The following is a 27,734-nucleotide window of genomic DNA, read 5'->3' on the forward strand; positions in this document are numbered from 1 at the left end:
GGATGGGGCTCTGAGCAACCTGATCTAGTTGAAGAGATCCCTGATTATTGCAGTTGGATTGGACTACATGAACTTAAAGGTCCCTTCCAACTCAAACCATTGCATGATTCTATGAAATTCTAATGTTTGTGAATCCATTTTTTGTTTTGACAGTCAGAATAGTCTGAGAATAAATGAAAAATGTTGTAAACCATTCTCTCTTATTGCTTGATTTCTTAGGATATGGCCTATACTGTATAAAGCAGAACAGTGTAACTTCTGTGTGCTAGAACAGTGATGGATTGTAGAAATTGGAAAAGTGACTAGGCTGAACAAAGTTAGCATCTTTTCTTTGCTATTTCTTCATTTGCCTTTATTTTTTAAAATAGTTTAAAAACAGGTTTTGGTTTTGCATCTATTGGTGCAGAGTGTTTAGGGAAGGCTATCAGCTTAATTTGATGGTGAAGTTTTAGTTCTTGAAGAGTATTGGGAATAAGGAGGGAACAATGAAATTTGGTTTATATTGAGATTATGTAGACTATTAAATGTGAGAGTGGGGACCTGGAATACAAACAAACATTGAGCAGTATTGTGGGAGCTCAAGAAGGAGAATGCAGGGAACAAGAGAGGCAGAAAAAAGATTGCTTTGACCTGAAGTAAAATTCTGGCATCCAGGTACTCATCCATAATGAATGTACTGTTTTCAGCTCTGTTACCACAAAGACTTACTTTATCTTTTCTCTCCCCCCTTTTGTTTCTAGAAACTTCAAGTTTCCTTGTAGAGTTCCCAGTTTTCAGAGCAATTGCTTTGGGGCTGCATGCATGCATTTATAGTCTCTTTATAGTTCTCTGTGTGTAATATTCGATCAATAAGAAATAGTACTTTATACCTTTTCATCAGTATGCCTTGCCACGGAGGGGAGATAATGTTGCCTAATTGCATTTTGTTTTGATAGTGTTCATCTGTAGCTGGTGGCTTAAGCAGAACAGCAAGCTGATTCCTTCTCCTGTTGTAGTGCTTGGGAAACATAGCACAGTTTAATATACACCACGCTTCAAAATCTGTGCTGTTTTCTTTCTAACTTCAACTTAAAGCAACTCTACATCTACTCATAGGTGTTCCTTAGCCTAGACTTTGTGCTGCTTTGTTCTGCATTTTTTGCAACATGGCTTCTAAAAGTATGAAGATAAACCTTTGTGGAACACTGCTTATATTATCTATACTACTTTGTGGCTTCTCTCAGAAAAAAAGAAAAATCTTTCAAACAGTATACCTTTGGAGGGTGTTCTCAATATATTCAGGTTAGGCAATAATAAAGGAGCCTTTTCTTTGTTTGACAGCTGGAACAAAGCACTTTAAATACACAGCATGTGCTTAAATAGAGCCTGGTATGAAATAGTCCCAACATAATCTGACTGTCTCTAGTTACAAAATCCTTGATATAAAAGCCCAGATATAGACCATACAATTTTAAAATTTCTTTCTGGAGTATTTGGAACTTTATAAAAATGACTGACAGGTATCTCACAATATAATGCAATTATTTGTAGAGAACTGCATGGTTTACTGTTAATTAACTCACCTGTTTTCTAATCAATCCATGGCATTTATTCAGAGGCAGTGAAGATAGATGGATGTTGGTTTAGAGATTCTTCGAGCAAGGAAAGGGACATGGTGAACTGGGATTGAATTGCCTGCAGCTGACATTAATATACAGCTGACAGTTCTCGTATATGAACTACACTGGTTGGAAACATCCACCAAACCTTTTCTTCTACAATCCCAAATAAAAGAAGGAGCTGTACTGCAATCCAAGGGGCTTTGCATTGATTTCCGCAAGCTTCCTTGTCTTATGAGATCTCTTTCAGAGTAGAATTTTATTCACAATAGTTGTCTGTGCCGTTGTGCTGCATAGACTGACATTTTTAAAGGTACAGATTTGACCTGGAGTCAGCAGTACATGTTTTTCTTCAGTTCTCTAAAATCTCATATGTAGTGACAGTACTGTCAGCACTGCTTGCAGAATAATCTTGCTATCAAATAAAGTGCACACAAGCAATCAGCTTCTTCTTCCCTTTTAATGTATTTTTTGATGTTACTGTAAATTATTTTTATTGTCAAATCACATTGGAAATGTAGAAAATCTTGGTTTCATTGGAAACTTTGTGATAGACTGAAAAGCAAACAGTCAGTGGGGTACTGTTTAATTTGTATTGTGAACTGGCTAAAGGAGAAATGTTGTCTCAAATGTTCACATACCTATCTGTGAACTCTTGTGGGGTTTGAAGGAATTTACAAATGCAGCAAATCTGAAGAGAAGGACTGTAGAAGATAGAAAATATATGGAATTGTACTTTTCATAGAGTTAAAAAGAAGAATTACAAAGGTTGTCACATGCAGAAAACTGTCCACTATTTCACTAACTGTTATGCATGTCAGACACATTAAAAAATGTGATTACTCCTGCATTTAGAAAATTATAGAAGTAGTTAGTTTATGCTTTAATGTGAAGTATTTATGAAGGTCTTAATATTAAAAGTATTGCTATTGAAGATGCTATAAAACCTCAATGTTTTTCAGAAATGTCAGGTTAAGAGCAATGGGGATTAAGATGCTTCTAATATGCTGGAATTATTGCTCCTAATTTTCACCGAGGGTGTGAGTCAGATGCAGTGTTCTCTCTGTTTGCCCCTTTGGCTGTCATTTATTTTGTGGATTGTAAATTTATTGGAGTAGGGTTTCTTCCCCTGCTGTTGTCTGTGCCTATTACAATTGGAACCTCCACTGGAGGCTCCTCTGTGAGATGCTAGTGGTAAATAATAACTACTTTCCTTTCAGGGCAGTCATGTTACAGGAAATTGTAAGTTTATCCAAATAGGCCTGATGTCCTTAAACTCAGCCCAGAAATAACAGCTGTGAGGATAGTTCAGCCTACATCATTGCCAGGTGAGGAGAAAGTAACATGAGAAAGCAAAATTTTTCTAACATCGGCCAAGCAACTAGAGAGATTAATTGTCAAGTCAGTCAGGACTTGAATATTTTCCTGCTAGGCTCTCAACCCCCATATTTCCCAGAGGTGTGCTGGACAAAGCCCCTCTGGCTTTGTGGCTTCTTGCTTATATTCCTGCTGATGTTGAAAGTAACTGTACTTACACTCTCACAAAACCCATGGAGTTCTATGACTTGTGCCCATAAATCCCATTAACTGTTGTCATTGGGGGCCAGAGAGCACATTACAGATCTGAGTGACAGTCTGTCAGTCACGTTGCTGCTCTGAATGTTCTATGAAGTAGGAACACTGGCCAAAATTTATGGTCAAAGACTGCCTCAAGCTTTGCACTTGTGACTTTCTGGGGTGAAGTTTCTTTCTAGGGACATGGATTTTCCAATGTTAACTGGAGGTGTAGACTGTAGGTGGAAATCTTGGTGGTGTGCTTTGGAGGAAGCATCTGTTAAAACGTCTAAGAATGTAACTTTTTGTTCAACGCTAAATGAATGCTCTTAAATTCAATATAAATTAGATGAGGGAAATTAAGTATCTGCCAATGTGTCAAGCTTCCTTTTGTAATAACAGCTAAGAAGTGTCTGTTCTTGTAGATTTTAAAACTTTCAGACTTCCCAACTCTGCTGCAACACAGATGTTCAGTATACTAAATTCTGAAATGTAATATATTTTAAGGAGGCAGCAATTTCCTGGGTTGTAATTGGTATGAATTGATGGGTGGAAAATGCAGAGCTTGCAGGGAGGCAGAGACTATGCTTGAGCTGTCCTCCCTCTTAAGAAATCTTGTAGATAGTGTTCTCCATTGCTTCTCTTGAAGGGACTGGTTTGAATACCAGGTTCCTTCCCTTTCCTCCCCCACCTGATTTATGTATAGTGGTGCCTCATTGCTAGGAAAGGAGAGAGAATCCAAGGATAGGCAGCTGATGCTGGCTGCAGGAGCGGGAGCTTGTGGCATCAAATGCTACATCAGGTCATTTCTGGGTATTTTGGTTACTTTGGTACCTTGAGTCTATCAGGAAATGTGGGAGACTTACTCTCTTGCACTCTTCTGGTTGCTAAGCTTTTAACTTTCAACAGCACCAGAATTGGAGGCAACCATCAGTTGAACATATCAGCAGGAATTAGAAGGGCTTGTCGTCTGTACTAAGACTGAGAATAGCAGAGGAATACACAGAAACCAAGGAGTTATGGAGTTGTAGCTCCTGCAGATTTCGGCCCTCTTGCTTTAGGGTGAATTTTGTGGCAGTAGCTTCTGACTCCAAAGGGTGTTCAGCAGCCTGGAGTTTGGTTTGTTCTGCTATTCCTCAAAGTGGTCTTGATAGTTCAGGAGCAGAGCTGGAGTGTGAAATTGCACAAAGTTGCCTTTTTGACTGGAATGGAAAAAGTTAAGTGGTGGGTGAGTGGGATAATTACATTTGTGCTTTACTCTACCTTTTTATGAGCTGAACATGAATGTTTGGCTGTGGTAGCCAGGGAGTTATAGCCTTGTCTGGAAAGCTTTAGACTCTCTGCTTACTGGCCTTCCCAGGATCTGCTTTTTCCACTGACTGCTGGATGTATTTAATGGACCCCAGCCCAAATACAATTTTAGTTCATATCAGGTGCATGAGCCTCTGGGAGGAATCTCCCAATTGTCCCATTTACAATGTTTTGCTTTGCACCGTAGAGCAGTCTTGTACATTGGGTTGGTTTTCTTTCAGGTGAGACAAAGTCTGAAGCAGAGCAGTTCAATTATCTGTCCTTCAATCCATGGCATTACACTAAACCTAGTTTGAAGCAGGACTTTCTGAAATGCAGATGTTGGGGCCTCAATAGTGAACTGTTTTACTCTGTAGATGTTCTGTTGTTAATCCACACAGTCAGCAGGGTAGGCATAACTCTGCTTCTCCTGTTGCTTCCATGGTGTCTGTCCCCAGCACCATGATTTCTGTCAGCCTTGCCCAGGTGTGCAGTTTGACTTTGCAGTGGCTTTATTTTTCTGTTTACCACATGCAGGGCTGAATGGAAGGTAGAAAAGGTTTGCTCTGTACCAATGACCAGTCAGCATATGGTAAGGGCTAGCTGTTCCACTATCCAAGAGTAATCTGAACCATTCTATAGATATCAAGTGTCTTTATTTTCTACTGTGTATATGTTTGGTACTGTTAAATGGTTAATTATTTTATCCTTAACAGCAGATAGTTGCTCTAGGTGCTTGTAATGCCTTCAGTTCTTATCACAGTATATGTCTTTGTGTCATAGTTGGATATTAATTGATCTTCATTTTCTTCTGCAAGTTATTTTTCAGGAGGCCAATGCTAGTAACTGGGCTGTAGACACCTTGCTTAGTGGTCTGCTCTCCTGATATGTTTCAGTCACAGACTCAAGCTCCACATTAGACTCTTCAAGTTACCAAATGGAGTATGTGTTTAAATAATTCCTGATTCAATTTTTGTGCTTTCTGTTATAATGTATTTTGGAGACCAAAATAGATAACCTGAGAAAAGAGAAGTTTCTGGTGTATAGAAGGGAAGTCTCTTAGCTGACAGACATTAGAGATTCAGGAACAGAAAGGGAGCACTTTACACCCTGGTTCTTAGTCTCTCCTCTGAAGTCCTGTTGCTGTGTGTAGTTTTGGATACAGGCTGCTAGAAGGGTCTTTAGTTCTGAACTTGGGACTTCTTTGTTTCTTCCAAAATACACAATTGTCTTTGGTGCCAAGCATACAAGACATTTCAGTCATCTTGGAATGGTGGGGAGTTTTTAAGAAAGTGAATGGTGGGGAGATTGTCTTTCTCGGAGTATCTAGCAGGCAAGAAAAAATATTTTAGAGCTGCAGTGTGTGAAGTTATGGTTATAACTCCTACATAAATCCTGTTTTGGAGCCTTTAGATTTTGGGGAGGTGTTGGGCAAAAGGGAAGAGGTTGTTTGCTGAATTGTGGAGCAAGATCAAATGACCTTCTCTAGTTGAACTAGCCGAAGAAACACTTTTAATGTCCAGCAACTTGTAGAATAGTATGATTATCTTCTCACTTATTAGCACAGACATAAATAAACATAAATATATGCAGTACATAGCAAATGAGGTTCTGCCCTTACTGAGATGATTTTCTTCAATGTTTTTTAAATGATGATAAATAGTTCTGATAAAGTGAACCTTTTTTTTGGAGGAATAAAACCAATGTTAGAGTATGCTAAAAGTAGAGAGGTAGCCAGATGTTCTCACATGGTCAATTAGAAGTTATGGAAATTGCTTCCTTTACTCAAAGCTATTAAAAAGCATGATCTTTGGAGACACTACTGTTTTCTGACTGCTGGTTGTTTAATTGAGAACTGCAGTTAGTCAGCATCTTCCAGGCCAGGGCTGTGGGTTGGCTTTAAAGTGAGTGGGATGTCTGAGGTACACAGGCAGCAGTGGATTGCACAGTAATGGGTTGCAGTTGAGAGCAATTGAAGAGTTAACTTTTGCTGTTTGGTCTGTCATGAGGCCTCCTTTCAGTCTCCTCCAGGCTGAACAGACCAAGTTCAAACCAGCTCCTCCAATGCCTTCCCCTCAATGCCCTTCACCGTCTTCATTGCCCCCCTTTGGACACTCTCTAACAGTTCAATGTCTTTGTTACATTGTGGCACCCAGACCTGCCCCCAGCACTCGAGGTGAGGCTGCCCCAGCTCAGAGCAGAGCAGGACAATTCCCTCCCTTGCCCGGCTGTGATGCTGTGCCTGATCCCCCAGGACAGGGTTGTCCCTCCTGGCTGCCAGGGCACTGCTGCTCACGTTCAGCTTGCCACTGACCAGGACCCCAGGTCCCTTTCCATGGTGCTGCTCTCCAGTGTCTCATTGCCTGGTCTATCCATGCATCCAGGGCTGCCCCATCCCAGCTGCAGAATTTGGCACCTTCCTTTTTTCAAACAAGAGAATGCATTTGGTTTTTCTGGCCTCAACCTTAAAACTCTGCCAGAGCTATTCCTGAGAGATGTTTGTCTGACCTGAAAACCAATACTGGAGGAGATTTCCTGTCTAATTCTGGCATAGATTTAGTGCTTCACTGTATCTAACTTTTTTTCGCATATCCCTTCCTGCAACCCAGGTTTGTTACTGAGGACTCAAGTTCTAAGGGAACATTGTATTACTGCTTTCTTTGCAGCTTGCTGGCTTGTAGTGTGCTGGAAGTTACCTCAGTCTTTATCTCTGCTAGTCTGAGGAACCCTGCTGATTTTCCTCTTTTACATCCTGTTGGCTAGACTTCTGATCATTTCCATTACTTGTGCTTGGTCCAGATTTCTCTTGAGCTGCAGCACTAAAAGCTGGATTGAGATGAGCCTTATTTGCATGGTTCCCTGTTCTGCAGCTGGCACCGAGGCTCTTGGGTCTCTCCATGCACTGAAGATACCAGCCAGGTCAAATGGCAGGGATCTCCTTTCCGGGAGAGGATTCTGAAAGCTGAGTGCTGCAGTGTTCAGCTCAGCGGTGCTGGAGTCTCTTTAAGTGTGATGCTGAAAAGATAAAAAGGGTAAAAAATCATTTAGTGCAGCGAGATAAGTGGATATGAGCAGCCGTATTACTTATAAGATGCCAATGGAACAAATTATTTAGAAATGTCTGTTAGTAGAAACTAATTGAATACTGTGTAGATTGGAATATATGAAGCAGGATGCAGCCAAGACTTAATGAGAGAGAGAGAAGGAATTGGCATGTGGATCCCCTCATCTGTTTTCCTTCCCAAAATAGCATGTTTCTAGGGCCAGGAGGGGTAGGAGTAGAACGATGAAACAACTGGACACACAAACACAGTTAAGTGTAATTATGTCGAAGAACAATGACGGTGTTGTTAAATGGCTATAGAGGGTTGCCACAACTCCCAGGAAGCCCAGTGGCCAATGGTGTGAGCAAAAGGAAGTGTTTCCATGTGATTTGGCATTCAGTGGTCATTGATCACTAGCCAACTCTTTCAGCCCTTTCTGTTCTGTTTGTGACAGTGGTATTTTTGATGGCTGAGTTGGAAATGCCAAGTGGCATATTAGCATGCAAGTGCTGATATGTTTTTCTGGTCAAAATACGGGGTTGGGAGTATCAGCTCAAATTTCAATTCGTGTGGTGATAGGGATTGGGTGAGTCTACTTAGCTGTGGCCCCTGAGAAATGCATCACGCTTATGGTTCACCTCTACTACTTTGCAGGAATAGTATGGATACATGTGGGATAGGGAGATCATTTCAGCAAGGGCCTCCTGACATTTTGCATGCCAGTGACAACACAAAAGTGAGTTCACCCTGGAACAGTGTGCTGGGACACGGAAAAGATCTAGTCTTATTAGTAAGGTCTCTGTCTTTATTCTACCCTGGTGGTGCAGAAGCAGAATAGAGATCAATACAAATGATAGATTATTGTAAAAATGCATGATTTCGCTAAACCAGCAAATGTAAGCAACTTCTCGTGTTAAATCCTCTCAGAGGATAAGGAAAGAAAATAAGCAATAAAAAGCATGCACAGATGGATGCTATTCTGACAGTAACATATTGTATTGAAAATGTTAAAAGGATTGCTAATCGCACAAAATTGTATGCGGTGAGGTCACGAGCAGAGTACTGAACTGTAAAGGTTTTCCATTTGTGGGTTAGCTCAAAACTCTCTAATTTGACTAATGTATCATCCAAGGTGTTCTGTCTTGGATGGCAGGCTTGTTATCTGTCATGTATGTGATTTTGTTGGTATAGTGACACAATAGAGGATACATGTGCTGCATTAATAATTAGAATGATGTTCCTTTGTTTTCTACACAGGGACAGAAATCAAGTAACTTACATACATAGAAAAGTGGTTACTCTAAAAAAATGTGAAGGGTTATTGGAAAATCAAAGCAGTCTCTTGGGGACTACTGTTATTTTTATTTAAAATTGAAGGTAAATCTTTTTTGTTTTGGATGATAAGCTGACCATAATTCAAGAGAGCCTGGAATGTAATAATTGTTTAATTGCTATATTTGCACTTGCATTTTCTGCGGAAGTATGCTGCTAAATTGTGTGTGATTCTTCAGTTCTTGACCTAATAACAATGCAAATTTTTTATAAGGTCAAAATTTAAATGTGTAACTGCTGTCTAAGTTTTAAGACAAGTAGAAGCAGCGAAGAGTAGTAGCACTTTTCCTAGAATTTAATTCTCGGCTGTTACTCTAGGGAGAGCATGGATGATAGCTTCGAGCCAGTTTTTTGGAGCCCCATGAAATTAAAAAAGTGTTGGGAAACCTGCAGTTTTGTCCTTGTCATAGAAAAAAGTAACTTGGCATCTTGGTTATTTGATGTTTTACATTGTTGTCTTGCTAATTTGTCCTTGAGTAGAACAGGCCAATATATTTTATGAGAAAAGGAAGAAGAACCATCAGCGAGGTGGATTTTACTTTTTGTTTAGAGACTTTTTCCCCCCAGGTAAAAAAGGACCCTTTTGTCACTGTTGAACTTTTTTTTTTTTTTTTTTTTTTTAATTTCAATTTCTAGCTGATAAATTTAGGCGGAAACTGGAAGAACTGGAGAAGGAGAAAAATACTTTAAAATTTCAGCTTCCTTCAAGGCATCCCTCAGTTAGCAGTTTTTTGGATAGGTTCATGACCCAAGTTCAGTCAACATTGCACTGGGCTGCTGATCAGTGGTAAGTTTATTGATTCATTATTGTGTAAAACGATGCTTCTCTTTTTGTCAAAATGCAGAATACGAGTTATGAATAATTATAATAAAGAGTTTTGATGACTGTCTAACGTATCTGTATGGAGCTTGTGTATGGAAATCCCACCCTGTCCCCCCTTTTTTTTTTCCTTTCTACAATTCTTTCAGAATTCCCCTGAAAAACATTGATCATGATGAACTGGGAATTAAATGGAATGTTTCTCACTGATGTTGAGTGGGAATGGGATTGAATCCTTGACACGGCAGCTTGAGCATACAGCAGCAGCGCAGCTTGAGCAACGCTTCCCTGTGGAGTTAATTCTGATGCTCCCTTTCAGGCAATGAAAGGATATTTAAATATAAAGTAAAAACCAGATTATTTTTTTATATGAATAGATCTTTGGGAACTTCCTTTTGTGTGCCACTTCTTAGATAGCAATATTGAGCTCAGCACTGTACGAAGTCACAAAAATAAATTCTATACCTTGTCTTGAAGGGATAACTTTAAAGATGGGAGGAATGTGAGATATTTTGGATGGCCCAAGAGGGATAGCTAAGGAAAAGAAAGTCTCTCTTTCTTGGTCTATTTTCATCCTTGTTCCTAGTTACTGTTGTTATAAGAGGATATTTTATAAGTATTGAAAGCTATTCTTAAATGCAATAGTACAAATTAAATAAGAGAAGCCTTGTTTTCTGGCGACTTGTTAATATAAAGGCTGCAGTGTGCTAGTCAATAGCTTTGTGTGTAATTTTTGGTAGACATGGAAAGTAGATAAAATCAGTACAGATAATATGAAATTTTTTCGTGCAATTGGAGAACTTGAAGGTATTTTTGGCCTCTATAGCATCTAGTAATAAGGGAGTTGAAAAGAAGCTGCACTCCTTCAGACCTGTTTCCTTCTATCTTCTGAGGCTCTAAGAGGCTGTTTTACCATTCCTTAAAGATTAGGATACACCATTCTCTGTTTTGTCATTAAGATATGTTTGGTCTATGCATTAATTTGTAATAATGACTTTGACATTAGAAGTAGTGTTGTCTTCTTTGTCGTAGACATTGAGTCACTAAAGCATCCCTCGGATACAGTTTGCTTATTTTTATCCTGTATAATGTATATATAATGCTTTTATATATAAAACAGATGTTTTAATGTATTTATGGAAGTGCTCCTGTTCTTTGGATGATTAGATCTGTAACTCTTCTCTTTGCACAGGTCTGAGCAGCGCCATTCTTCAGGGTCAGATGAATATCCTCTTCCCTTTTCTGCCTTGTGTACAATCCTTTCTTTGAGCTTAAGTTCAACTACTGTTGTTGTGACACCCTTTTATTTGCTTGCTTGATTCTTGTAGCCCTTTACACTGCTTTGTCTGTGGTCTGACTCATTGATACAGCAAGAGTACCCTTTGTCTTCTGTACAAGGATTTAAGTTTAACTTTCTGTTCCAGCAGTATTTTTGGATAGTACAGTGGAAAACATAACTGCTTCCTCAAGGAAAATTTGTAGGCTTCAGTTTTTGTTTTCATTTTGAATTGGAACAAAATGAATGTATCCAAGAAGACTCTTTTTTTCACCTGGAAAATTAAAAAGATGATCAGACTAGCCTCAGAAGACCCAGATCGTTGCAATTTTACTGTAGTTGAGTCAATCTCATCTTTTTGCAAGAAAAGTGTGTATGGCAGCTTATTTAAGATATGAAGCTGAAATTCATGCCCCAGTTTTGTTTTACTTGATTAAATTATGAGATGAGTTTTTAAGTGAATGCATTTGATGTTGACACAGGATACTGGGGGCATATGGTGGGAGCCAGATTTGGGTATGTTTAGTGTAGGAACAAAAAATGCTGTGGTTGTGCAATCAGTCAGGGTTAGTGAAATCAGAGAGATCTTGTTTATCTTTCAGCAGTACCAAGCAGACAGATACACATGGAATTTCCAAGAAGGTTCTGAAAATAAACTAAATAAACATTATTAATGTTTATAATGGAATTTTTTTCTAAATTTTGATCAGCCACTTGGAAATTTATTGCATACCTCTCTAGGAACGATGAAGCTCCAACTTGAAGAAGGTGGCTTCAGAGCTGCTGGGAAGTGTGGTTGGTTGGAGCCACAGGAACCTGTAATGATTGTAAGGCACAGTGATGGCCTAGCACCTCATAATAGGGATGTCTCTGGTGCATGCTGTTAATACAGAAATGCAGTTTTACGCTGTCATTATGCCTGTCTAGCTTAATGATACCTCTGTTAGGTGATGAGGCTTTATTTTGCTTTTTCAGTACATTCTGCAGCCCACAGAGAGGGAGTAAAGCATGTGTGTCTTTTGCTGGTCCTGCAGAAGGGATGCAAACCTCTTGTTTTATGCTTGTTACACACCTGTGCATGGAGATCATAATTGCGTGATTAATCATGCTTAAACCAGACTTATGATGCATGTTTTATATGTGGCATGGATGTATTTGCTTTGCAAGATTACAGTGCCTCAATCATGCCTCAAAGCACTTTATTTGAGACACAGTATTTTTTAAAGAAGATGCTAAAATGAGTCTGTACTCTTCACGTGGAGATGCATGCACTTGTTTCTAGAGATGGGCACAGAAACAATTGCCCTTTGCGAGTGCACATGCCCTTAGGAGGGAACATGGAATGCAGAATGGATTTGCATTGCTTGCAGGTGCATTTTGAGAGGCTGGTTATGGAATTGATGCTTAACATAATGTGCTGATTACCTTGGAGTCCAGTCATGCAAAGATTTACAATTGAGGGTTTTACAGATGACTGGGAGGAAACCCACTGATTGTGATTTTGAAAGAACTCACTGCAAGAGAGAAGTAAAATCTGGCATTGTGGAGCAAACACTCCAGATGATCTCTAACGTAGTCTCCAAAAGCTGACAGAAGCTGCAAAAAAGGCTTTGGCAAGTTTCTAAACTTCTGTCTAAGAGATTTTTTCTCTGTATTGATAGAAACTACATGCCTTAGTTTTGTCTCTTTCAAGGCAGTGATGGATAAATTTCTGAAGCATGATAAAGCTGGGGAAGCCTGAAGCTATACAAGCTTTCCATTTTCTTTCTTCATCGTGTTGTAGAAACAGTGTAAATGTTTGAGATAATAAAGGAAGATATGCCAAGGAAAAAGCATCTCTTGTTCTCTAACTGTATCTGTTTGAAATGTAATCATTCTGGTGGTGGAGTGTTATCACTCTAAAGGTAACATTTAGCATTCTGATTATGCTTGAGACACTGAAACTCGTGAAAACCACTCATTTCTACCTTTGGTCATGTCTTTTTTAAAGGGTTAGACCTGAAGAAAATGGTCTTTGTCATGAAAAAGAGCACAGACTTTTGAGATCAACTTCCCAGGAGAGGACGCAGGTTTCGGCCACAAAACGAAATCAGCTTTTTCAAGAAAGGAAGCGGTTACAGGTAACAGGACTGCAAAGTTGTGTATGGGAGCCAGAGCTGCGTGGGGAAAACCTTCTAAGCTGTCACACAGAATTAAATAAATTTATTGTAATAGCGACTTTGCTTCTGTGTAGTAATTAGAGCCTTGGCTGGAGTCCAGTCGATAATCTAAGTGATGATTGGAGATGGCAGCCACAGGAGTTCTGTTAATCTCATTACAGAAACGCAGAGCTGGAAGGCTTGGTGGCTTGTGTGCATGCTTAAACTTTCCTCATTATCTTTGTAAGCATGCTCTTTGTTATAATTTGACATTTTAATGTTACACCGATCTTCAGAAGTTTTTATTTGAAAACTTAGTTTTCATCCATTTCTGGTTAGAATTTACTATAAATACATGATTTACCAGCTTTTGTTCCTGAGAGATGATTGATGCTTTTCATAAGGATGAAGGAATCATCACGGAGCAGTCAGCATTGTCTAACAATAGCTTTACAATGACACGTGATGTCACAACGTGATAGTTTGGCAAATGGAATGTTTCAAGATGGCATGAGTCCAATTTTAAGTCTGCAAGCCTTTTAAGCGAAATTTAGCTTTTTCTTTTCACCATCCTTCAGAAATCTCTATGTACTGTCTAGTTATGTGCTTTTTAAACCTTGGTGATCACACTCAGTGATGTGGCACCTTAGAGAGCTAGCAAACCTAGTTTTCCTTTTTTTTTTCCTGTCGTCTTGTCTTATAATATTTTTTTGTGATATTTTCATTCCTTTAGAGTATCCAATAGTATAGTGATCTGTGTTTGTACACACGTAAATTTATGTATATATATAAAAAACCCACAAAGAAATAGAGAAAAAGATTTCATGTATAAAATTGTATTTAGGTGAAGAAATGTCTTTTTTTTATCCTACTCATCACCTTTATATTTTTTTAGGTTATTTCATCAGCCAGTAAGAGGAGACATAGTATAGTTCAGCATTATCAGTATGTAGAAAATTTTTAAAATCTAGACATTCAAGAACCACCTGAAGATACTGAACTGAAAACTGCTGTACTTTAGACTACACAACAGCTAATTTTTACCCTTGTTTAAGCTGAATCTTTATTCTTCTGTAGTTATACTAGGGAAAAATTAATCACACCATTATATAGGCATGCTATTTATTAGCATTTTATTAAAATTACCAGAAATTCAAGTTTCTGGGGAAGGCTGATTTGTGGTAATTGTTTGTACCCAGGAACTCCTAAAGATTGCTCCTGCCCAAAATCTTGCATGATCAGAAGTAATATTTTTTTAAATTTTCCACAGCTCCACTTTTCTTTATTTTTTCTTCTGCCCTCTCTCCTTTTGGTTTTGTGTTTGTGTTCAGGGATTTGAAAACTTGTGGCAGTATCTATAATTTATGTATTAATGTTTCTACTGCAATCTCTACTTCATGGAAACCATCAGTCCATAAGTGAAGCTGGAGGTATACACTCAGTACTGATTAGCTGTTGTGTTGGAAATCCCAGTTTAAACTCAAATCTGCAAAGTAAAACTCCAGCTTATGTTTAGTGAGATGAATATCTGCTGCTCCATGCTGAGACTTTAGGCCCTTTTTATGTTTCTTGAGGCTGACCAAGAGCACACTAAAGGCTTCTTTGCATTTCTGGAAAAGAATGCAGGAGAATGCATTTTACTGATTAAAATTTCCATGCTCCCAAGAATGCCTGTGAACTATTCCTGAGCAGAGCAGCTTTTTTTCTGTGAATGAAGACTGTGTGCTTCTGGTATCTATTTATGTTGTACATTTCAGTACTAAAAGTGTGATTGTAAAACCAGATCCTGTTCATCTTCCTTTCTGTTCCCATGTAGGTTGCTTATTGCAGTGATTGCAATTACTATGTTTTCACAGAATATGGAGGTCTCTGTATTAAGTAGGGCCTATTAAGATTTTGGCAGTATTCCCAAGCCAGTAACACAGAGACAGAATTGTCCTTTGTGCACACTAAAAGCTTAATTTGAGACTGAAAGAAACAAAACTGATGTTTTTGGTCTGCTGACCTTTCTGTCCTTGACAAATGCCTGTGGTTTGAAACATGGACCACAACATTCTCTTCTTGCTATATCTAAAACCTAGGATGCAGGACTATTGTAAGTTAAAATTTTGGAGCTAGTGAACCTTTGAATATGCAAGGATCATTTCTTGTTCTAAGTAATACTTGAGAAGCTGGTTATAGTATGAAAGTATGTTTGTTAACAAAATTAGTGAACTAAACTTCATGTTAATTGCATTGAAAACATGAAAATAATGTTAAGGTTGTGAAGTAAAGTTCTAAAAGAGCAAAAAAATGCTGAAGTCTATTATCTGTGCGTAGTAAATATGTTTTATAAGAGTCTATAATATTGAAGTATGCCCTTTTTTCTACCCTAGATCCCTACCTCATACATAGCTGATGTGTCTGTTCAGATATTCAGAATACCGTTTTATCTTCATTACTCAGTATTTGACCCAAGAACCCTTTTACTGTGTGCCGCTCAAACCTTCTTTTTAATACGGATTTATTAATTTGTGAGTGGGGTCCTTTTACAGTATTAATCAACATGGCATCTTAGCGATTCAAAGCCACTTAATTTTATCTCTTAACACCATTTTGGGTGTTACTGCCATTTGCTCAGATGCAGAATGGAGAAGTGAATTGCCATAAAAAGCCATATGGTTGTTTCTAACGTCAGTTTTGTAATGCCTAGTTATTTACTTATCAAAGATTTGGTTTTGAGTTTTTGGCTTTTTGTTTTTCGTTTTTATTTTTAGTTGGACTGAATGCGATCAGAGGTTGAAATTGAACTTTGATTTCTGTTGAGAGCCTGTAGATAGCATGTCAGAGATCTCTTGCAGGTTGTATAGAAAATTATGAACATATGGTCTGTGGCCATGTGTGGAGATAATAGTTTAAATGGCTTGCAGAGCTTCACAGAGACAGTAAGAAACATATGAATAGGATCAAATACTCCAGTATGCCATTCAGCTAGTTTGATAACCTCAGCAGCCCAGATTCTTTCAACAAGCGCCAGTTCTTTGGATGCAAGCTGTATGTTGGGTTTTCAAGGAAAAACCTGTGCAAGGATGATGTACAAATGCGTGAAGTTTTTTTTTAATTTTGGCCTCCTCACTTCAGGAAGGACATAGACGTGCTTGAGCAAGTCCAGAGAAAGGCAGTGAAGCTGGTGAAGGGTCTGGAGCACAAGTTCTGTGAGGATCAGCTGAGGGAGCTGGGAGTGTTTAGCCTGGAGAAAACAGGCTCAGGGGGGACCTTATCACTCTCTACCTGAAAGGATGTTGTAACCAGGTTGGCCTCTTCTCCCAGGTAACAAGTGACAGGACAAGAGGAAATAGCCTCAAGCTGTACCAGGAGAGGCTAAGATTGGACATGAGGAAGAATTTCTTCACTGAAAGGGTGGTCAGGCTTTGGAGCAGGCTGCCCAGGGAGGTGGTGGAGTCACCATTCCTGGAAATGGTCAAGACATTACTTAACATACCACTTAGTGCTGTAGTTTAATTGACAAGGTGCTGTTCGGCCAAAAGTTGGACACAATGATCTTGGAGCTCTTTTCCAGCATTAATGATTCTACAGTTCTATGTAGAATTCTAGAACTGTATTCTGCTCTTGCAAGAAACATCAATATAGTAATGCACAAAACTTGAACTTCTGGAAAAGTGAGTGCAGCTGAGCTTGCAGTTCTGTGCATTTTAAGTCAAAGGGAGGGTTTTTTACTTTTAGTTAAAATGAAATGTAAATTGTCAAAAGGGCTGGGTAGATACTTGGTGATTCTCTGCTTGCATCCTGTGCTTTCATGTTGGATTGGAACCATTAGACAAACCATTGCATTCGATATTCTGCATGATAGATTTTTTTTTTTTATCAGTTTAGCTGCTGGTCTGTAGAAAAAGATTCTGTTGCCATGGGTGATCTGGCATTTGTTTTTTTTTGGTGGAAGTTTTAACTTGTGAACTTGGGAAATACCTATGTATTTTAAAAGTGAAAGAGTGCTGACAGTAGGTGTTGGAAAAGGAACTTGAAATGTGGTGTTGAAATGGAGGTGGTGAGTTTCAGACTGCTAGAAGCACTAAAGTTTCTGAATACAACTGACATAAGAATTTTGTGTGTAAGCAGGAGGATGTCTCATTTAATGTTTGCTAAACTGGACAAATTTATTTCATGCTACTTCTGATGCTTGTACTGTTTTTTTTTTTCCTTAGGGGAAAATGGGTTTCTTTTATAGGGTTCATAGTAAACTTTGGTTTTTGTTCTATGCAGAAAGAGATTGAAGATCTCCGAACAAGGCTGTCCGTATTAGAAGGAAAAGATCAACAGCTGAGAAGAGAAATTGAAGAACAAGATAGGCTTATTCAGTCACAGGACTGTGAACTGGCTGCTTTACTTGGCTGCATTTCTTTAAGAGAGCTGCAGGAAATTAGCAAGGCTGTGGATGACACTTTAGCATTCTCCTATCGAATTCCATTCAGTTTAGATCTTCCAGGAGCCATAAAGAGGTATGTAAATTTACAGTCTTGTATCTTCCTGTATGTTCTGCTGAATTGACTGTCAATTGTTTTCTTCATCATTGTGCAGCTAATTATCTGGATTTAGACACTTTGAAACTTCCTAAGAAGAAATGTTGGAGTTCTAATATAGATGTGCTTCCTCAGAAGAGTTTGTAGTTATTTGAATGTCTTGCACTTAATGTTCTTGTACGGTGAAAATCCACCTACAGAAAGCATATGTGTCCATCAACTGTTAATTCCTATAATCAGCTTACACTATTTCTTGTTACCGGGTGGAATTTTTTCCCCAGTTTGATAATTCAGTAATGAAAACGTATTTCTCACAGCCTGAAAGTGTGTACTAAACACCATTCAAATTAACATTAGAGATGCTTCTTGCTTCTGTGACCTTGTAGTTATAATAAAGTCCAATGTGATGAGCAGTGCTAGACTCAAACAGTGGACTCAAGGCAGTGGGGAAGAGGATGCAGCATGAATAATTTTGGGACACTCACAGTTAAATGAACAGTAGATGAATCCTTTCAATAGAAAAGTAGCTACTCTAGGCAGTATTTTGGAAATGACCTCATCTTTATTTAAAAAAGCAATTGAAGTACTGAAGCTGTGCTGGACATTGGTGATGGGACTTTGAAAGTGGTACTGCTGCTGTGTCACCAAGAGAAAATAAAATTGCTGTTTATCCTAACGTACTTTTCTTTCAGATAAGCAATAACTATGTTGCTTGCAATTTTTTTTCTCCCGTCACGTTTATTGGATTTAGTTTGGTTGTATTATTATCATTCATGAGAAATTGCTGCTCATGTGTGCTAATTTATACAGATTATTTTTTAAGTCAGCAGAACATTTTATAGAGGACACATTCTTCTCTTTTGACATGTGTTTAAAATTTGAAATTAGGGTGTGGGAAATAGTTTATTTCATTAAGTTTAGCTTGTTTTAATAATATCTTATACCTGTGTTTCTGAGATTGAGGAGTAAAAGATCTTAAGTAGTCTGTCTGAGAAACTGATTTGAGTTTTCTTAGTTTTGGATTTGCTTATGAAAGAATATTCAGATTATTTTTTTCTCTCATTGCTGCTGTAATATTCGGGTTGCACGTACCTCATTGGGAAATTATTTAAAAGTGAGTCAAATAGTCTGGGTTCAGGAGGAATTTTCTCTGAGTTGTTTGCTTACTAGCACCATGCAGAGCACAATCACTTGAGAGGAAAACAGGCATTCATTATTCGAAGTGAATTCATAACTGAAATGAAGATTTTAAAATAATTTCTTTCCTTTCTGTTCATTTTTAAAAGCTGCAATAAATGAAACTTCTGTGGTTTTTTTTTTTGTTGGCTGACTTCCTTGTCACCAGTGGTCAGATGCTTCTACTCTCATTCCCATAGGAGGAGTTCTGCTGTTGGGACTCTGGTGGGTTGACCTTGGCTGCACACCAGGTGCTCACCAAGCCCCTCTATCACTCCCTCTTCTCAGCTGGCCTGGGCAGAGAAAATAAGATGGAAAATCTTCCATAGGTTGAGATAAGGCAATTTACTAAAGCAAAAGTGAAATGTTGCCTGCATGCAAACATAAGTTTTATCCTCTTCTTTCCATCATCAGGTGATGTCCAGATAGTTCCCAGGAAGCAGGGCTTCAGCACATGCAGTAGTTGCTCTGGAAGACAAACCCTGGAAATAATGAATGCCTCTGCTTCCTCCTCCTTTTGTTAGCTTTTGTATCAGCAGACATCCCAAACATCCTATAGTATGGAATGTCCCTTTTGTCAGTGGGAGTCAGATGTCCTGGGTATGTCCCTTCCCAAGATTTTGTCTACCCCAGCCTACTGCCGGTGTGGGAGGGTGGAATGTTGGAGAGAGGATGCAGATGCTGTGCCAGTGCAGACTGGTGTGTTACCAACACCTTGCCAGGCACCAGTGCAAAGCACAGCACTGTGGGGGCTGCTGTGGGGAAAGTTAACTCCATCTCAGCTAACATAAATACAGGGTACATAAATGCAGTTATTTAGCAGTGAGAGTTTATTCAGATTAACAGTGAGCTTAATTGATGGGTGGTTTCCTTTTCAAGCTGTGCAGTCTGTCATACCTCAGGTACGGAGATTTTATGTCAGAATCCAGTCCTGTTCTCCTTCTGTAAGGTGAAAAAGCATCATGCACATAGTAAGACATTTGGTGTGGGTATAATTCCCATGTGCCTATGAGCATCCCCTAGATTGTCATACAATTAAACAATAATTTAGGAGATTACTTGTTTTAACTTCTGCTCAAAGCAAGGCTACAATTTCCAAGTGAGATCAAGCTGCTTAGGGCCCCTCCTCCCTGAGTTTTGTATATCTTCAAAGATAGAGATTTTGCAGCCTTGCTAGCCGTCCTGCATTTCACCACCCTTGCTGTAAACTTTCTCCTTTGTATTGCCAGAATTTCCCTGGTTGCAACTTGCATTGGCTTATTCTAAAAGTGTACTTCTTTTGGAAGAAGTGTTATTTATTAGGTAGCAGGTTTAAATACTTGGTTGATGCTAGTTCAACATACTAGTTTTAAATTCCTAAGTCTTGGCATAATCGATCTGAAAGAGATTTTTCTGGAAATGTGCATTTTATTTTATAAATAGTTGCAGAGGGGAAAAAAGTTTTCCAAAGTTAGAGCTATCTGTGTGAGAAATGAAGTTATTACTCATGCACATGTAGTAGAGATCAGTGATTATTATCAATAGAAAGTTCAATATCCATGGGCAGTAAATTGCAACTTCCTCACTGTTGGGCTGCAAGATACTCTGTATTTATTCTAGCAACATTGTGCTTTCAGTAAAGTACTGCTATAACGTGCTTTTGCATATTTATTTGTTGACTACATGAATTGCATTCAGCACTGGGGTAACACAGACAGGGCTAGTGTGAAGCATCTCTTAAGACAATCTGTGCTGTAATGAATTGTATTTAGTGGTTTGCAGCTCACTAAAAGATAAAAAAATATTTAATATATTGAAACAAACTTCTCGGAACATGAGAGGACATAAGAGCAAGTCAGATACAACACTGGGATGAGCGTTATTCTAAGGTTATTTTCCTTGTCGAGTGTTATTTTTTCAGGAGTGTTCTTTGTTTTGTCTTATCTTTGGTATATGGTGAATTTTTTAAATACAGAGAGCCTTTGTCAGTACCTAAAGAATGCTTTGAGTTTGAAGAATTAAGAAATGTTAGGCACATTACCCTGGGACCGTACTTGGGGGCTGTTGGAAGACATGGTTAAAACCTGCTGGTTAATGGGCAGAGAACTCTGTTTTGACAGGGAATTCTCACTGAGGTTGAAACTGCAGAATGTGGTCATTTTGCTCATCCAGACAAGCTTAATTGTTCTTGGTAAGCTAAGGGTATAATCATTATTTTAAAATGGAGAAATTGCAGAGCAAAAGCTCAGTTCACTTGTATGGGGCTGTGTGGAGATGCATTTAAAAGGTGGGAGCAGCTGGTGTTGTGTGCACTATGACACGTGCCAGTGTTTTAACTGAAGACAATGCACTGAAATCAGAGGAAAATGGGCCTGGGTGTTTCAGTGTGAAGCACTTTCTTTTGGAGATTGCTAAAGGTATCCAGATACATAATTTTCATATTCACTACTGGACGCCATTTCAGGAATACATGTTTTTAACTAGCATGACTTGAGTTTTCCAATTATAAAATAAGACCATATTAATTATTTGACCTATTCACTTCAGTATCTGTTAGTTCCTTTATTTGTTTCTTTCAATTTCTCAATAGAAACTAGGGAAATCTGTTATACTTCAATTTGTACTTAGTTTCATTTAGCAGTTTATTTGTTTTATCCATATCTGCAGATGTATATGTCCTTACAGCATGTCGTTCTTAAAAGAAATTGCACAGTCCCATCTGGACTATTGTCTGGGCACTTGATGGCTGGTTGAAAGAAATTCAATTATATGCCTTTCAAAGTATTTGAATGCTCCACCTTTTCACATGGAACAATTTTTGATTAGTAGCAGTTTGTTCCGTGGTGGGTTTGTGAGATCATCTGAAGATAAGGAAATTCTGTTTTGTGTATTAGTTATTAGAGAGTGGCCAGTGGTGCAAGGAACTGGACTTGAAGATTTATGCAGCCAGTTTACTTTTGTGATGCCAGGCTTTTGTGGTGCCTGGAGTTCATTTGAGAAAGATCAATTCAAAATTACATCCAAGTACTCAGGGGGGTGTAAATCTTATTGGAATATGTTCAAAGTACTCAGTATCTTCAGTTGAAGGCAAAGCCTGATAAAGGCAAAAGAAGTGGTGTTTTTTTTTTTTTTTTTGAGAATTTGGTTTACTTGAGAAGTTGGAAAAAAGACTTCAACATAATTTCACATACTAACTTAGGGAAGTAGGATTTCGAATGGGCTGTCATGTTTTGTCATTAGGAGAGACAGCTTGCTGCTGTTCAGGGCTCCAGTGGAAATCGTTCTTCTTGTGGGTGACCAGGTAGAAAGGGCTCACAATCTGGTTGTACTCAGGAATGTGCATTCTCTAAAAGCCTTTGGCACCTAAGAAAGCTTGTGTTTCCTTTTTGCTTGTTGGTGGAGACATTGCAGTGATCTTCTTGATGATCTCAGTGGGGATCTGGCACCGTCCATCTTGCCACTTTACTCCCAGGAACTCGATCTCTCAGGCAGGCCCTTTGACTTTGCTTTTCTTGATGGTGAAGCCAGCTTCCAGCAGAATCTGGATTATCTTCTCTCCTTTCTCAAATACTTCCATTGCCGTATCCCCCCACACAATGATGTCATCAATGTACTGCAGATGTTCTGGAGCTCCACCCTTCTCCAGTGTAGCCTGGATCAATCCATGACAGATGGTGGGGCTGTGTTTCCACCCCTGGGGCAGTTGGTTCCAGGTGTACTGCACACCCCTCCATGTGAAAGCAAACTGAGGCCTGCACTCTGCTGCCAGAGGAATGGAGAAGAATGCATTGGCGATGTCAATAGTGGCGTACCACTTTGCTGCCTTGGACTCCAGCTCGTACTGCAGTTCCAGCATGTCCGGCACGGCAGCGCTCAGCGGTGGAGTCACCTCATTCAGTGCACGATAGTCCACTGTCAATCTCCATTCTCCTTCCGATTTACGCACAGGCCAGATGGGGCTGTTGAAGGGTGAGTGGGTTTTGCTGACCACCCCTTGGCTCTCCAGCTCACGGATCATCTTGTGGATGGGGATCATGGCATCTCGATTCGTCCGGTACTGCCGGCGGTGCACTGTTGAGGTAGCAATTGGCACCTGTTGCTCTTTCACTCTGAGGAGTCCCACTGCAGATGGGTTTTCTGATAGCCCAGGCAGGGAGTTCAACTGCTTAATGCCCTCTGCTGCCACAGCAGCTATTCCAAACGCCCACCTGAGTCCCTTTGGGTCTTTAAAATACCCACTTTGGGTATGCATGGGAATGCACGGGAACTCTGGGCCAGTCACAATAGGGTGTTTCTTCCACTCATTTCTAGTCAGGCTCACCTCAGCTTCCACCAAAGTCAAATCGTGTGATCTTGCTGTCACATCAGCAATAGAAGAAGGTTCTGGCCCCACATGTCTTGATGGGATTAATGTGCACTGCACACCAGTGTTGACCAAGGCCTCATATTTTTGTGGTTCTGATGTGCAAGGCCACAGTGTGTAGGCACTGGCCTTCCTTTGGAATAGCAGGGGGGAATTAAAAACAGAACAGGGAAAGGAAAGAGTCAGTCTTCCAACTTGGAGGACAGAACCATTGCTGGCAGCCTGAATTATTTTGGAGCAATCTTAAAGGCAGTTTCTTGTCCTTCTAAGCAGTGTTATAGAAGGAAAAAGTCGCAGCAGAGGGATAAGTGACGCTTGCTTGAGTACCCACGTGTATGGTGTAATGAGGAATCTGGTTTTCACTGCTGAACATCTGGTTCCCCCTGCTTGCTTGAACAGCATCCAATGGGACGTAGCAGCCTATAAAGCCCAGGCCATGTATGTGCTGATTCCTCTGGGTATGTGCACAATGAGATTTACTTCTCTTTAGGGAAAAATGACCAGCTGTCTCTATCAATGTGTGATACTGAATTAGTTTGTATATAATGAAGAGAAACAGTTAGCAACAATATCCACGGATGGACCCTTTCAGTCAGTGAAGTAAAATGGGTGTTATTCTTAGGAGAATAATTGCAGCTGCTGTGTGCATGCTCTAGTTTTTGTGCACTCCAGACAGATGTAGCAGAAGAATTGGGATCTATTGATACGTCAGAAAATCTGCGGAAAGTATTGGTTAGGATGTGCTGAACTGCTCCTGCAGATAGCTTGATTGTCCCTTTTATTCTCAGACTGATGCTCCTGTTCCTGATAGCAGCTGAAGCAACAACAGCTTAAACTTCCCTGCAGCATCAGCTGGCAGAAGAGTGGTGGGAAATCCAGCACCGTATGAATGGTTTGGTTGGTTGAAACAGCCAGCTGGTTTGGCTGTCTGAATGGTGATTTATAGCACCAGAAGATTTCTTAATACATGGCAATGAAAATTGAGCTTGTTGTGATGATTAAAGATGCCAGCAGCATCTTCAGTTGTCTGTGAACTGATTGTTTCTGTTGGAGTGATTTTATGTAAAAGCCATACTGAGATTCTGCCTCTGTCCTTGTATTGCTGGCATTAAAAAAAACCCAATTTTATTAGTAATTCTTATAAAAAATTGTGAAATGTCATCCAATGCCCTGATTTTTCTTCAAGTTTCCTAAACTGGAACTAGTGTCTGGCAGCACTCAGCAAATAAGAGTAGACTCAGTTTAGTTTTTATGTATGCAAGAGCTGGGCATGATGATGAGTTTTGAAAGTACACTTTCTATAGGTGTAAGTCTTTGAGAGTCAACAAAGGCAAGTACAGTCTCTGGGCAACCCATGAGTCAGTGAGAAACCCTATTGGTAAGCTGAGGTTATAGAAATACTGGCAGAGTGCATTTCCAGTTCTGACTCTTGAAAAATTCTGAGTGGGGAAGCACATGTACTGAAGCAATCCTTGATGTAAAGCAGCAGTGAAGAAATAGTGCTCTGCCAATGATAGCTTGAAGAAGAGCAAATTGCTGGAGATAAAACAGCTCTCTGATTGCTCAGAGGTAGGTGCATAATTTCAGGTTCTCATTCATATTCCTCTGAGAACTTTGTAGATTGAAATGTGCAGAAGGTGTGATGCTGCTGTGCCTTAAAGTACATCTCTTGATAGTTGTTGTCTCAGATCAGATTACTTTTTTAGGTTGGAAGTTTTCCAAGGTGAGACACTGCATTTTACTTCTAATTCATGTGACTAGTCCTTGCAGCTGCCAGAAATTTCAGTTTCGTTATGAGTTAAACACAACTTTTCTTTCCTTGTATTTAATGTCCAAGTCCTTTACTCAAAAGTACTCTCAGGTTGAGATAAAGAAATTGGATTTTCACCACATCAGCTAATCAGAAATTTTGTATTTTTATAACTTTTTAACTAGCTCTCTCATCATATGCAAGTTTTCTGTGAGCTGCATTATCAAAGAAAAAATCAGTTTATTTTGAAAACCCTGACTTAGGTTTAAAGGGTGATTTTACTTTGCATTACAAAGATATGCTACTGTTAAAATATCATTGTTTTAAGTCTCATGGATCATTGCACAAAGGTGCAAAGAAACTTACATGCTTGGCTGAAAAATTGCTTTCTTGGTATGGTGATACTCAGATGTGTAGCCCAGACAGGCTTATGAAACAATCACATAGAATGAAAATCTTGTTATCTCATATTTTTCTTGATCAGATAGAATCAAACTTTGTGGTAGAGAGCTTCAAAAGAAAACCAAAAGTGGTGGTTTACCTTTGTATATTTAATGCATTCTAGCCCTGAATGTCCTTAATTGAGCATAAGTGTAGGGGTACACAGTACAGCAATGCCCTGTAGATCTTGTCCTGATAAAAGTCTGCCCATGGTATCTGTAAATAATGATCTGTTGGTTTTCCTCAAGAAAACTTTGGTAAGAACTATGTTTTGTCATTGCTTTTTTCTTTAGTCCTAGTTACATGTCTAGCTTAAAGATGCCTCTTGTTAGATACAGTTTTTCTCAAAGCTCTTTTTTTATGATTTGTTTTCAAAACTTTGAGATATAGCTGTTGAGGGAACTATAAAAATACAAGGAAGTTATTGATTGATTTGATTTTATATTGTGGATTTCTTTCCTAAAGGCACAGTCAAGTCCATACACTGAAGATTTTTGGTGGATTTTTGCCTTGATCTGTAGCAGACATTTATACCAAATGTTCCCTAAGAAGCACTTCTGAGTTTTGTTTTTTTCTTTTTTTTTTTGCAAGGGACTGGACAAAAGCTTTTTTTGAAGGTCAGCTTCTGTTTGTTGCTAAAAGCAAGATTTCAGATGTAGGGCTTCGTTTGTGTATTTTCATCTTCTAAGAGAGTATAACTTCTTGTGACTTCAGAATTGGAGGAAGAATCATGTTAGAAGACATAAAGCTGTAAAAGCCATGCTCTCTGCAGGCTGTGATCATGAGAATGAGGTTATTCTTTGCAGGCAGTCTCATTACTCTGGGCCAAATTCAAACTGTAAACTGTTTAAATTTGCTGACTTTTATCTAGGAAGGAATACATACTCATATGAATTGAGGGTTCAGCCCATCATGCTTTCCGCATACAATCTGAGCGGGCTTCTAGGCTGTTGTTCTTGAATTAGACATTGAAATATGGGTAATTTAAAATTGTTCTGACTTGCGCTTAGTTTAAAGACATTAAAGTGCTTTCTGCTTAAGCACTGTATTGTGATGTGGAGATTGGGAGTGTAATGACAAGATTTATAATAATTTTTTAGATGACAGTAATGTAAAGGAGAATTTTTGCTGCTGAAGGACTTTTTACTTGTCTTTTAGTCTTCAGGCGGGGATCAGAGATGGTAGCTTAGTTTCTCTATGAAAAATAAAAATTTTTAGTACAGGATTTATTTGTTTTATACTGGTACCCTGTGTGTGTATGTTCTGTTGTGTGGATACAGAAGCTCAATTCTGGCTACACTTTTTGTTGCTGTATAAAATTTTTATTATTAATACAGGAACTGTTTCTGTTTAAGCAGTGTGTATATTTTTATATATATCGGATGTGGAGAGGAGCATGAATTGCCTTTTGCCCATTTGCATTCTTTGAATTTTTTCTTAGGAAGCAAAACATAAATACATAATAGCTTGGTATGCAAAGGGAAGTATACTAGCATAGTGGAAGGAAAGACATTCAGAAACATGCTTTCCTTTAGGAGAAAGCCGTTCTTCCCAGTATTGTGCTAGTTAGCCTTCCTTTGAACAAAACCACTTCTACGGTATCTAATTCCTGAATGCAAGTTAAAGCTTCTCAGAAGATTCTTTACAAGGCATTTTAAACATTATCTGTTATATTGTGACAAATATATACATATATATATGTGTGTATATATATTTTTTTTTATATATATATGTATATATTAATGTCCTCTGTGGTTATGTGGGAAGCTGTGAAAGAGTGAGGGATATGGGAACCAAACCACTCAATTCTTATTCTTCCCTCTGTCCTCTGTTGCATTGAATTGTCTTCCTTTATTTTGCCTGCACACCATTCCCAACATGAATATCATCTCAGCAGGTTCCAACTGTGTTATTACAATTAAATGTACTTAGTAGCTATTCTTTAATATCAGTAAAATGAGATACTTAAAGGGTACTACCTGAAGTGTCTGGATCTTAAAATTTTTCCTGTCGTCGGAGGTTACATGCCCGATCAACTTCAGTTCCTGAACATGCAGCATTCCCACACCCTCCTGCAGCTCTCCAGCCGAAGTCCATGTTTTGCCAAAGTATTGCTTCATGTGTCATCCAGAAATTACATAATTCCTCAGCTCCTGCTTTCCTGTTCTAGTCTAGCCTATGCAGTGATACTCTGGGATGTAGCACATGTACATTCCTGTTCTTCTTTCCTCCTAATGGATCCCAATATCTGTAAGTCATGGCATGTCGTTAAAATGAAAGGCCTGTGTGGCCACCTGCATGAATGAAGATACTGCTCATCAGGTATAATTATTGTGGGTTGTACAAGTGTTAAAAACCTTTATTTCCTTCATATTTAGTCAGTTAAATTTGTGTTAATTGAAATTGTCTTACTCTAGTCCTTTCATCAGCTGAGTCAAGAGCTTTGCTTTCTCTGT

The 27,734-nt window shown here is 38.9% G+C and overlaps 1 protein-coding gene across 4 annotated transcripts in view; it reads left to right on the forward strand.

The window, feature by feature from the left end:
- DISC1 (DISC1 scaffold protein) overlaps nt 1-27,734 on the forward strand; it is a 186,827-nt gene that overhangs the window by 45,256 nt on the left and 113,837 nt on the right. For all 4 annotated transcript variants that reach the window (XR_015802333.1, XM_088161499.1, XM_088161500.1 and 1 more), the window contains exons 4-6: nt 9,455-9,605; nt 12,905-13,034; nt 17,313-17,548. Coding sequence is in view for 3 of the 4 variants with exons in the window: in XM_088161499.1 (XP_088017625.1) it covers nt 9,455-9,605; nt 12,905-13,034; nt 17,313-17,548 (517 nt within the window). In the remaining variant the exon portion in view is untranslated. The remainder of the gene's footprint in view (nt 1-9,454; nt 9,606-12,904; nt 13,035-17,312; nt 17,549-27,734) is intronic.

Source organism: Sturnus vulgaris, chromosome 3, assembly GCF_052056855.1.
Source record: "Sturnus vulgaris isolate bStuVul1 chromosome 3, bStuVul1.hap1, whole genome shotgun sequence".
In the NCBI taxonomy this organism is placed as follows: domain Eukaryota; kingdom Metazoa; phylum Chordata; class Aves; order Passeriformes; family Sturnidae; genus Sturnus; species Sturnus vulgaris.